The sequence below is a fragment of the Phalaenopsis equestris genome, unplaced genomic scaffold (genome assembly GCF_001263595.1).
Source record: "Phalaenopsis equestris unplaced genomic scaffold, ASM126359v1 Scaffold000002, whole genome shotgun sequence".
In the NCBI taxonomy this organism is placed as follows: Eukaryota; Viridiplantae; Streptophyta; class Magnoliopsida; order Asparagales; family Orchidaceae; genus Phalaenopsis; species Phalaenopsis equestris.
In genome coordinates, this window is record NW_018164444.1 from 77,312,994 (window position 1) to 77,325,838 (window position 12,845).

The following is a 12,845-nucleotide window of genomic DNA, read 5'->3' on the forward strand; positions in this document are numbered from 1 at the left end:
AGTCTGAAAGGTGAGTTTATCCTCATTCACAATGTTTAGTAATTTTCAAACACCTATTATTTATGTTGAAACTTTTTCAATCCAATCATAAGGATTTTGAAAACTAGTAACCACATTTGAAAATTTTAAATTGATGGATTTTATCAATTAGTAGGATAATTAAACCATAAAGCGGACCGCGTGCAGTTTAACAGTTAGTCTTAATGCCTTCATCGGCATAATTAAACAAAGGATAATATTTTGCGTAACCCAAGAATAGATAAATTTCAAGAATAAAATGCTGACCTTCTGTTACAAACCATAGTCAAGTCAACAAGATGGCGCATTGTTGGCCTACCATGAGGGCAGTTCCAGGGAGACTTGAGATCTACCAAACTCTTAAGTATCTGTAAGAAAATAAACACAAGGTAAATGAAACTAAACGAAAAAGAACATGGTGACAAACAAGCTTTTTTGTTTACAAGTTAAGTACTAATAAGAGCAAATCCCCAAGCATCCATCAAAGAGCCAAAATCTCATAAAGCTAGAAAAAATAATTCCATTCATCGTGATTTAAATTAAGAGTTCCTAAACATTACATAGCATGTCTTATTCCACATATCTTTTTTTATTATCCAATTAGTTATTAAAAGAGTTGGGTTGAAAGACCAAAAAGTCACATTGAAGAACAATAAGAGACAAATTATGAAAAATTGTGGGATCAACTTGGGGAATAAGAAAAGTCTACAACCAAAATAAAAATACCCTAAATAGTCCGAACCAATTTGATCATTTTCTCCAGTACATGAGAATTTCTGAGAACTTGCGACTCACCAACTGATGTTGAGGAAAGTGTCATTCCTCAAATGTATAAGCATCTTTCGGTTGTGTGTGCATTATAAAGAAATAAGTAGTGTACTAACAAATGATGAAGCTTAACGTATGAATATAAAAACAATTTTTGAAATGTTAAACCACACTGAAAACCAATCTCAAAGCCATTTTATAAAAGCTAAATCTATAACTCGCAAAAAATATCTCAAGTAATTACCACATGCTAATTTAACTCATAGCCTAACCATCATTGAGTTTGTGAAACAAAGAAAACGTATAACACAAATAAACTAATACAGTGGGAATACAAGAAACTTCCAAACAGGAATTCTAGACACTTAAGGAAACCGCAGACAGGTAATGCAAACCGGTTGCTATTGCCATTACATGCCGCTAATTAATCTACTTCAATGCTACTTTTAGCAAATAAAAAAAGCTCCAGAGATATAACGGAATATTCCACATTTGTTTGTCAAACAGAGTTACCAGACTATAGTTTTGAAGGTAAGAGCACAAGTCTTCAGCATGCAATATTCATGTATGTAATAAACGTAAACAAGCTCATAATGTACAACCATACAATATAAAATATTAAAAATGTGGATTTCTGCAGAATCTCTGTAGAATTCCAGACTAGTATGATATTCATATTAAACAACTAAAACTACACTTGATATTCATATTAAACACCTGAAACTACACTTTAGGTAGAGAAGAAAATGATATTTATATTCTACTAGAATTCCAAAACCAAAAGTGACAGCATTTTTTGTTTTGTTATTTTAAAACATGTCTACCTTTTTCATGTCAGGTTTTGCAAGTGGATCACCGATCATAACAGACATCCGACAAGCACGTGAAGCAAACATGGCACGGACCCTTGAAGGACAAATGGAATCAGCAGTGTCCATTTTGTAACTACTGATGATGGAGCACTCTCCTTCGCTGTCATTGAGGGTAGAAATAAGCTCCTTAAGGTCTGGGTATAAGAAGTAGAAAGCCCACTGTTATTTTCCTACATAAGTTCAAGTAGTGATCGTATCTAAACTCAATAATACAGGCAAAACCCAAATCTTGGGTACCTTCAACACCAAAAGTTATTTTCTTGCTGAATGGTACAGCTTTTAGCAGAAATCGATGTCTGGGAGCTGCATTCATGTCTTCCATCAGAAGAAACCCGTTTTTCCTTAATTGAAGTATACAAAACTATGAGGAGGCTAGCAACAGAAGTGTAAAACATACAAATCAACAGAGAAAAAACGAAAGTGTAAGCCACACAAATAAACAGAGAAAAAATGACTTGAGGCTTGTAATATGTAAGAAGATTAGAGGTAGAATGAAAATATCTAGGTTACTGTTTTTAGTTACAGTAAAGAAAACTCAAATTTTTAGAATTAAAAAAAAAACAAAGATCATTAAACTTTGAAAGCATGTATTATCCTTGTAAAAGATTTCAAAACTCAAACCTAACATTCATAAATAGCAATATCCCGAGAATAATAACATTCTGAAATAAATTAGAAATGAAAACATAAAGGACTTCAACAAAGCCTACTTAAATGTACCACTGAATTATGACCTCACGCCCACATCTAGTGTTGAACGATAAACCTGACAACCATGCAAGACGAAATTATGCTATAAAAATATTTTCGATAACTACAGCACAAAATAAAGCCTTTAGAAATCAAGAAAATATGAGTTCCCTTTTCTATTTAACTAAAGTTTTTTGTAAAAGTACACTAACTCATCATGCCCAACAAACTTTTCAAAGTAGTGTATATTCAGATGAATTTTAACTAGAAGTAACAATAATTATAAATTACATGTATCCATGCAAGAGAAAAGAATTCTTATCCCCTGCTTCTTTGAGGTGTGTGTGATTTAAATCTATGGGTTCTTGAACTCCAAGTCACAATAAAGATAGTCATCGCTCAAGGCCTACCTCTTCATGATATTCAGCATCACCATCATCATTATCATAAATATTATCCAATAGATTATTAATTTTGAATCCTCTCGACTTTTTTTCTTCCACTATTTCATATGTAACAAATAGAAATAGATTTTCTATCACCTTCTTTCTCTTATGTCCTGATCTGAAGTTATCAAGTTTAGCTCATGAAAAACTATAAAAATTAAATAAATTATATGGAGACATGCACCATAGCTCCATTATTGATTCAAAATGTCCAAAAACTCCCTAATTAACATAATAGAAACAATTTGTAACTTCAAAAAACCCTTTTGACACAACATAAAAATAAACATGAAAAATATGCAATGAAATAAAAAAATAAAAAGGTTTCGCATGATATAAATGGCTATAAAAAAAAAAATTATGAAGTTCCCATAAAACATGCTATAACCTAAAGTTCTAGTTGAACATTGATTGAGTCCGCAGAAATAAAATATCATTAGCAAAACTGTGAAACAGATTCACACAGGAATCAATGGCCCTTCAATCCCTGGCCACAAAAAGTTAAATAAAAAATCAAGTTCTCCGAGAAATGAGATGCAAATTTTTTACAGACAAAAAAAAAAAAAAAGAAAAAAACAGGAAAATAATAAATTTCAAGAATGCAAATAAAGATTGGTGTTTTACTAACTTAAAGTTCTTCAAACCAAAAATATGATGAGGCGGCACACGTCAAGCAAATAATAGCAGCAGTTCAATCGCGAAAAATCAATTTAAACAAAGGGATGACTAAGATTAACCATAACAATGTTTTATTTAGTTTAGTAAATAACTAATAAATTCCAAAAGTTGCCTTTTAATTTATTGCTAAAATTAGTGTACGACGAGAGTTTGTGATTTTCGAACAAATTTTAAAAAGGCGGTTTCGTTTGTGATTTTCGAACAAATTTTAAAAAGGCGGTTTAGAATTTAATAAAAATATATCGAAAGATTTCTGCCTCATTTTTATGAAAACTTTAAGATATTGTTCCAATTTTCCCACTAGCACAAGCCCTATAGTTAGTTACCCTTCCAGTTACAAGAGAGAACTTTTGATTTAAACTAATCATAAGCTAAACACTTGGCGCCTAAATATTAACCTTGATCAAAAAATTTCCTCTTTTCATTGATAGGGGGAATTAACAAAAAATGCATATGCATATGGAAAAACTAAAAACAAAATAATAAATTACTTATAAAATGAAGGTAAAATATCTCAGTAGTGTTGATTCTAAAAACCAAATCTACTTTCTGAAAATTTAAGCCAAAATAACAAAACTCTCTCAAAAGAGACGTGAACGAAATTTTGAAGCCCGCACTTCTTAACATCCAAATGTATAAACTTTATATATGTGTCTATTTAATTATATTATAAAGGTAAAGAATCATTAAAATGCTTCAATAGTCATACTCAAATGCCCACACGTCTCTGACTTAGCTTGGAAACCAAATGTAGAACTCCTTTTTTATTATTTGCCCACGGACATTTAGCTGCACCTGCACTGTGCTGTAGCATTATGCTTTCTGCATTCCCTCCTGCTCGTTAACAATATAGAATCCTCCTATTTTAAAGGAAACAATTTATAAATTAAAAGGATTTCTACTATTAAAAGTAGAATCCTCCTATTTTAAAGGAACCCAATTATAAAATTCGAAGAATTTCTATTATTAAAACAAATTAAAGAATTCACATTATCAAGTCCAATTAATGTGAAAGCCATGAACTCTGAACATGGCTGTAACTGCTAGGTTATTAGAAACTCTTACGAAAAATGACTGCATCGCCAATATGTTAACTAGTTAATGTCTACTTAACGAAAATATATTTAAAAGTATATCATAATAAGAGCAAATTGTTTCAATGAAGCATAAAGGCCCACAGTTCACCCATTTATTTAAACAAAAATTGTGTGGTTTGACAGGGGATGAGGCCAATTATTTGGAGGCACAATATCAATTCTATAACAATTATATAAAATAAGCGTCTGACAAAATTGTAGCTGTCATGAAACACAACGCTTGAACGTCATAATTTAAATTCTTCATATACCTTAGCACCATTTGCAAATATTACTTCGTAATACATGCTAATGATCATCAGCATGCTTCTGATTTTAGATGCTTCATGTTATCATAAATGAACTTGTTGCTTGATTTGTGAAATTCAATAAAAAAACTTTATCTAAATCCAGTATATTTCAAAATAGCTCATAACTTCACTTCCAAATGATAAAGTTATAATGAAAGGCTTTCCTGTTAATCTAAAGAGACATAAAAATAAATAAAAGCTGAATGTTTCGCAAGTAGTAATATTAGAGAATTCTCTCCAGCTTTGCTATAATATAACAATAATGAAAAAAAAAAAAAAATCAATTTTCACAATCCTATTGTCTGTTCCCGGCTTGAAAAATTTTAAGTTTTGGACCGGGTCGTAACAAAAGTGATGCCAAAGTCAGAGTATAAAATTAAGTAATTGAACCTTGATGAAAAAGTCAATATGATAATTAAAAGAAAACTTAAAATTTAGGTTAACTCTCAAGTAAAATCCAGGCAAATGAATGCACCGAAGAGGAAAATGTGTAGAAAATAAGCGGTGAACACGAATAGCCTAACCCAGATGATGTCGACAAAGACAACTAATTCAGAAGTCTATATTGCAGTTAAATGAAAGAGATGCTATTGCTATGAATACGTATTTAAAGATATTTCAAGAGCTGCATCGATGTTTCTTTTTAAGGAACTGAAAAACCAATTGAAACAAAGAACTGGTTGATGGAGAAGCAGAAAGGTGGTGGCGTGGGCAACGTCAAGAAAGACTAGGGGATATAACTAACATGCTGGTCAAATGGGAAGATATAATGGAGTTTTTTAGAGAGCGGTTTGTATCCCTATCCGCTTGAAAACAAATGCAGAACAAATTAATTAAGTTGGTGCAAGAAGTCAATCAAGCAGTGTGAAGTAGAGTTTACTGCATTATCGAGGTATGCATCGTATTTGATAACTACTGCAAAAATGTTACAGATTTCTTTCTACTTTAAAGAATTGATCAGTCAGTCGTTGGTGTCATTGGGGATTGATAAATATTCAATATTACTGGAGTGAAGAAGAAGAGTAAAATTTGAGTATTGCTTACTTGGAAACGGAACGAGATACACAGGAAAAAAAATATATAGATGAAGGAGAGCAAGAGGTTCAATCAGAGGGCTCAAGTGGGGCGAAGCCTATTTACAGCTTAGGTGGATTCAGTAGTGGCTCCCAATACAGTAGCCTCATGTGTCAAATGTGGTACACAGGAAGAAGGTAAATGCTTGATGGGTTCCAACACATGCTACCAGTGTCATCAGCCTAGACATATAGTGAGATATTGCCCATCACTTGGCCAGAAAACCACTGAAGATAAAAAAATGAAGTGAAGTTCCCTCACTGAAGGCTGTATGTGGGTAGAGAAGAATAGAGTCAACAACTTCAGCTCCCACCTAAGGTAAACTACGACAGCCAGTTCATCCGCAAGTCTATAACCTTATTCATAACGAGCATAAAAAACATATTGTTGCAGATGTTGAAGCTAATAGGGTCTAATGAGTATTATAATTCATTTTATGTTATAGAGGCGTCTTTATAGTGTATTTTTGCTTTAGTGATTATGTCTTAACTATGTTATGTTGTTTTAGATGTGATGTCTTATATTATTTAAGAAGATGGGGGAAGTTTAGTTATCTTATATCAAACCTTTGATTTATTTTATCAAAATTTCATTTTAAGTATTCAGATATCTTCTTCATAGAAATTTACAAATAATTCACTGTTTTCTATAATGATAAGTGGCTTATGGGATCTTTTAAATTTTACGACCGAAATTTTGTGAGTGTGAAAGATTGTAACGCCTCATTTCATCTCCCCAAATAAAAAAAAATGCGAGGGAGATGAAGCGAGCGTTTTAGCCATATAAAGAGGCATATAAGTAGAAACAAAACCACCTTTCAAAGTAGAACGACTTCGAAATTCTGAGAAGCAAGTAAAGACGAGATTGAGAAGCAGGGAAAGTGGACAAGGATTTCAAGCCTTTTGATCGAGGGATTGGAGGTGTGCTGGGACAACGACCACAACGTTGCTACTGGATGACATCGTCAACAGGGTATTGATTTGGTGGAAGCTTGGTTTCAAGCAAGAGAAGGCATCATCGAGGGTAAGAAGAGGATAGAAAGTTGAGCGCGTTACCTTCATTTCGATCGAAGTGTGATGCATCATCGAGCGGCTCGCCATCAAGAAGGCTACTTATGAGCAAGGAGGACAAACCAAATTAAAAGCAGTGTTGCAATTCGAAGAATAATGAGAAAGAGCTAGGGCAGAGCCAATGTGTGAAATCATGTGCAGGAAATAATGAGGTCGAGAGTTGTGCTTACCGAGTACACGGGAAGAGTTGGGTGTTCGGGCAAGCCATTTGTGTTGAGGTAATTTTACTTACAAATTTCATTTACAAATTCTATTTTTTTTATATCTATAAATAAATAAAAGATTTAAAATAACAATCTAATGTTGTGGTTTAAAGAGAGAAAAACATAACTTATCTATAATTAAATTAAAAGATTAATTTGGGTTAATTAGGAAAATTTTGTTTATTTGAAAATAAATCTAAAATTTAAAATAATTAAGATAGTTTAGTGAAATAATATTTCTAATATTATGATTAATTAAATACTAAAATAATAGAAATTATAAGTTAAATGTTATTTTAGTTTTGTTAAAACTTCTAAACTAAATTAATTATAGAAAAATCAAAAGTTGTGTAATTAGTGCATGCAAAACCAAATTAATAGAAATGGTAAGATTGGGATTCTTATATAGTATGTTAAATTTGGAAAATTAGTGATTTCATAAATAAAAAGTTAATAAAATCATAATGTTTAAATTAATTGTGTTTTATTTATAGAAATTATTACAATCGAATTCAATTTCACAATTGAAATTGAGGAATAACAACTTCAAATCTATTGGGTGGCCACTCTTACTTTTGATTTGTAGTAGCTTTTTTTTTTTCTTCTTAACCAGTTGTATTGATAGGTGTTGCTACCTATAAATTCATTTGTGAAGTTTTATTTTGATTTATATGTTGTTTTTTTTATTAGTCATATCATTGTAATAATTTTATATTATAGTGATAATTATTATTATGCATTATTTAAAGGTATAAAGATTATATGAGATTGAATGAACTAAACATGATTGATATAAGCTAAATATACTGTTTGCACATGCATGCTTCACTATAATAGAGTTCGCCCCCTTATGGTATTAGCTGAGAGACGCTAAGGTACACGTGTATGTAAATAAACAATGATATTGATATGGATGAGTTTGAAATGACACATGTTTAGACTTTACACCTAGAGGCAAAATATATATATATATATATCTGTGTTAGGGTTGGTGTAGCTCTAATGGCAAACAAAATAGAGAGTCGTCTTGGATGGTTTGATCACATTAAACGCTGATCATTTGAAGAGCCTGTTATGAGAGTTGATGTTTTAGGTTCGACTTATGTTAAGAAAGGCAGAGATAGTCCTACAAAAACTTGGGCATATTTTATAAAAAATGATCTTAATCTATTAGAATTAATTGAAAATATGACAATAGAACACAATGATGAAAAAGGACTCATGTAGCCGACCCACTTAGCGGGATAAAGGCTTGTTGTTGTTGTCGTTATATATTTCATATTATATTTGAACGAGAAGACAAAATATAAATTGTAATTAATAATTTTTTTAAGTATGAAAAAATAATTTATGTATGACAAATTCAAATGCAACGAGGAATGGTCCAACTTGGAATTATACAAATTTAAAATATGTATCAATGATTTTGTCATACATATATTTATTGTGGTAAGAAGATAGATGAGGGTATATCTTGAGTGAAGGAGCACATGTTTTATTCCTTCTAATACATCAAAAAGAAGTAATGTTTTTATGTGTAAGAGAGTACATTTGGATGTAAGAGATGAGTTGCTTTCTTATCAAGGAGTAAGAAAAGCCAAACAAAATTTTTATGTGGAAGACAATAAGAAGATGGTTGATATAACTGAAGAAACAGATATTCAACTGCATTTAACACTGTGGTAAAAGTGCATTTGAATCAAGTTTTGGATCAGATAGCAATAACATATCTAAAATGTTAATGCATAATTTCTTATATAAGGAACTTGAAAAACAAGTTGCTAGAAGAAAATATATGAGACAGATTAGACTTAAAGAAAATATGGGTAAGAGTATGAGAGAAAGAACTATACAATACATTGCTAGGTGATTTTATCAAGCAAGAACCCCTTTCAATGTGGTAAATTTGGAGAGTTTTGATCATTTGGTTGAGACAATTGTACAATATGGACCAAGTCTTCCACCATTATTTTATTATGAGTTAAAAGGTCCTTTATTTGAAGAAGAACTAATTTCAACTAGGAATGATATGGAAGATCATAAAAAAATTAGGAAGAGAAAAGATGCACTCTCATGTCTGATTGATAGACTTATTTTAGAGATCGGTCCATTATTAATTTTTTGGTTAAATCACTTTCAGGCACTTTATTCTTAGAATTCATAGATGAATTTGAATATTTAAAAACCGTGGTGAAACTCTTTGAACTCCAAGATGCACAGATAAAGAAAATTGGAGAAAAGAATGTGTTTCAAGTGGATACAATTAATCATTCCACCTATGTGCAGGTTGTAATTTATTTTATTTACAACTAAGTGCATATTTATTTTATTTTTTTATGTATGAAAAAATAATTTATGTATGACAAATTCAAATGCAACGAGGAATGGTCCAACTTGGAATTATACAAATTTAAAATATGTATCAATGATTTTGTCATACATATATTTATTGTGGTAAGAAGATAGATGAGGGTATATCTTGAGTGAAGGAGCACATGTTTTATTCCTTCTAATACATCAAAAAGAAGTAATGTTTTTATGTGTAAGAGAGTACATTTGGATGTAAGAGATGAGTTGCTTTCTTATCAAGGAGTAAGAAAAGCCAAACAAAATTTTTATGTGGAAGACAATAAGAAGATGGTTGATATAACTGAAGAAACAGATATTCAACTGCATTTAACACTGGTAAAAGTGCATTTGAATCAAGTTTTGGATCAGAGAGTAATAACATATCTAAAACGTTAATGCATAATTTCTTATATAAGGAACTTGAAAAACAAGTTGCTAGAAGAAAATATATGAGACAGATTAGACTTAAAGAAAATATGGGTAAGAGTATGAGAGAAAGAACTATACAATACATTGCTAGGTGATTTTATCAAGCAAGAACCCCTTTCAATGTGGTAAATTTGGAGAGTTTTGATCATTTGGTTGAGACAATTGTACAATATGGACCAAGTCTTCCACCATTATTTTATTATGAGTTAAAAGGTCCTTTATTTGAAGAAGAACTAATTTCAACTAGGAATGATATGGAAGATCATAAAAAAATTAGGAAGAGAAAAGATGCACTCTCATGTCTGATTGATAGACTTATTTTAGAGATCGGTCCATTATTAATTTTTTGGTTAAATCACTTTCAGGCACTTTATTCTTAGAATTCATAGATGAATTTGAATATTTAAAAACCGTGGTGAAACTCTTTGAACTCTAAGATGCACAGATAAAGAAAATTGGAGAAAAGAATGTGTTTTAAGTGGATACAATTAATCATTCCAGCTATGTGCAGGTTGTAATTTTATTTTATTTACAACTAAGTGTATTTACAACTAAGTGCAAATTTATTTTATTTTTTAAATAAAAAAATTTCAACAGATTTTTCTATTTATGTAGGTCAAATGGTAATGGTAAAAAGGACGGACATATATTAAGACATATTGTGCAACACATTATATTGATTTTATATTGGACGATATTGGAAAGATGGGTGAAGTGAAGAAAACTACAAAAAATATTTTGGAGTTAACGGAATACATATATAATCATTGATTTGTTCTTAACATAATGAGGAAATATACTAGTGGTGTAGAATTGGTTAAACCAGACATCGCTCATTTTACAACATCACTTCTCACACTCGCCAACATATATAAAAGAAAATTCAAGGTATATGTTTTTTTTTATAAGATTAAACTAAGTCTAGATTTAGTGTTGATTATAAAGGAAAAAAAAAGGCTAATGAGATCATTCTTAAATTTAGCTTTTGGAATGACGTGTCTTACAATTTTAATTTTACAAGCCCAATGGTGAAAATGTTAAGATTAATGGATGGTGAAAAACTAGTTGCAATGGGTTATATCCATCATGCAAGGAAGTAAGTCATTGATACAATCATTGGTATTTTTAGAGGAGATGAAAAAAATATGAGCAAACTTTTTAAGTTAGTGATGATAGATGGAAGCATCAACTTCGAAAACTATTGTATCAAGCTTGATAATATTTTAATCTTGATTTTTTTTATAAGAATAAGTCTATATACAATCAGATTCACCATTGATAGAAGACATATATGTAGTTATTAACATGTTAGTAGAAGATCCAAATGAAAGAATTATAATAGATCAAGAACTTTATATTTACAATCATGTTGTGGTCTTTTTACAACTGAGTACGCTATCTGCAATAGAGATAAGAAAGCTTCAAATAAATATTTTTTGTTTAGTCTTTAATTAAATATTTTCTGTTTAATATTACATTATAATTATAACAGTGGAGTGTTGAGAGATGTATGTTGCATCGACTCCAAATTTATAAAAATTGGCTATCAAATAGAATTGGTTTATAGTGTTGACCGTGAGAGAAATTAGTCTTCAGGTGGGTTAATACTATATAAAATTTAAACATGCAAAAAGCTTATATGTTTTATGCATTAATTTTAGAGATAATTACATGCATAGTACCCAAAACATTGCTATTTACATGTCAAGCCACCACCTAAGCACTCTCATCTGAGCAACACTTAACTTAGTTTTATGTTTATCTTTTAAAGGACAACATTCTGCGCCACAGAGCATTGCAGATCTCACCACCATCTTATAAAATTTTCCTTTAAGCGGCACTTTACTATCATACAACAGGACTGATGCTTTCCAATTCAACCAACCAACTTGAATTCTACTAATAATATCCTCATCTATGAAATATATGAATAAAAAAATTAACATAAGATATTTATGTGCTGGTTGATGGTGGATTCAATTCAATAGTGAATTTTGTGAGGCAAGTTCCACAATGCTCTCGGTGTCTTCTTACAACAACAACAACAACAACAACAAAGCCTTAATCCCACTACGTGAGGTCGGCTACATGAATCCTTTTTCTCCATTGCGTCCTATTTAATGTCATATTTTCATTTAGTTCTAGTAAATTAAGATCATTTTTAATACAATAAGCCCAAGTCTTCCTAGGTCTACCTCTGTCTTTCTTAACACAAGTCGAATTTAAAACATCTACTCTCCTAATTGGATCATCTAATGGTCGACGTTTAATATGAACAAACCATCTAAGATGACTTTCTCTAATTTTGTCTGTCGCAGGAGCTACACCAACCCTATCACGAATATATTCATTCCGCATTTTGTCTCTAAGTGTCAAGCCACTCATCCACCTAATCATTCTCATCTCGGCAACACTTAACTTATTATTATGCTTCTCTTTTAAAGGCCAACATTCAGCGCCATAGAGCATTGCAGGTCTCACCACCATCTTATAAAATTTTCCTTTCAGTCTTAGCGGTACTTTTCTATCACACAAAAGGCCCGAAGCATTCCTCCACTTCAACCAACCAACTTGAATTCTACTATTAACATCCCCATCTATATCACCATCGCTCTGAACAACGGACCCAAGATATCTAAATCGTTCACACCTTTTAAAAAGTTGGTTGATTCCATAAATCATTCTCATCTCAGACCCAAGATATCTAAATCAACAACGGAATCAGTTGTTGATTCCATAAATGATGCAATAATTCCAAATTATTTTGGAATTCAATATCTAGCTTCATCTAAGTGTTAGTTTTTTAAAATGAATAGAGTGAAGGTTGGGATGAGAAATTTATCCTTGGAAAAAAAAAAAAA

The 12,845-nt window shown here is 31.1% G+C and overlaps 1 protein-coding gene across 8 annotated transcripts in view; it reads right to left on the reverse strand.

The window, feature by feature from the left end:
- The window catches only part of LOC110020788 (DNA mismatch repair protein PMS1), a 74,332-nt gene that overhangs the window by 20,175 nt on the left and 41,312 nt on the right, over positions 1 to 12,845 (reverse strand). For 6 of the 8 annotated variants that reach the window (XM_020719060.1, XM_020719025.1, XM_020719044.1 and 3 more), the window contains 3 exons: positions 1,896 to 1,999; positions 1,611 to 1,792; positions 286 to 386 (listed from right to left, as the gene is read on the reverse strand). In XM_020719060.1, the coding sequence (XP_020574719.1) occupies positions 286 to 386; positions 1,611 to 1,792; positions 1,896 to 1,999 (387 nt within the window). Of the gene's footprint in view, positions 1 to 285; positions 387 to 1,610; positions 1,793 to 1,895; positions 2,000 to 4,180; positions 4,333 to 12,845 lie in introns of those variants that run through there. The other 2 variants (XR_002293571.1, XM_020719071.1) reach the window with 2 other exon arrangements.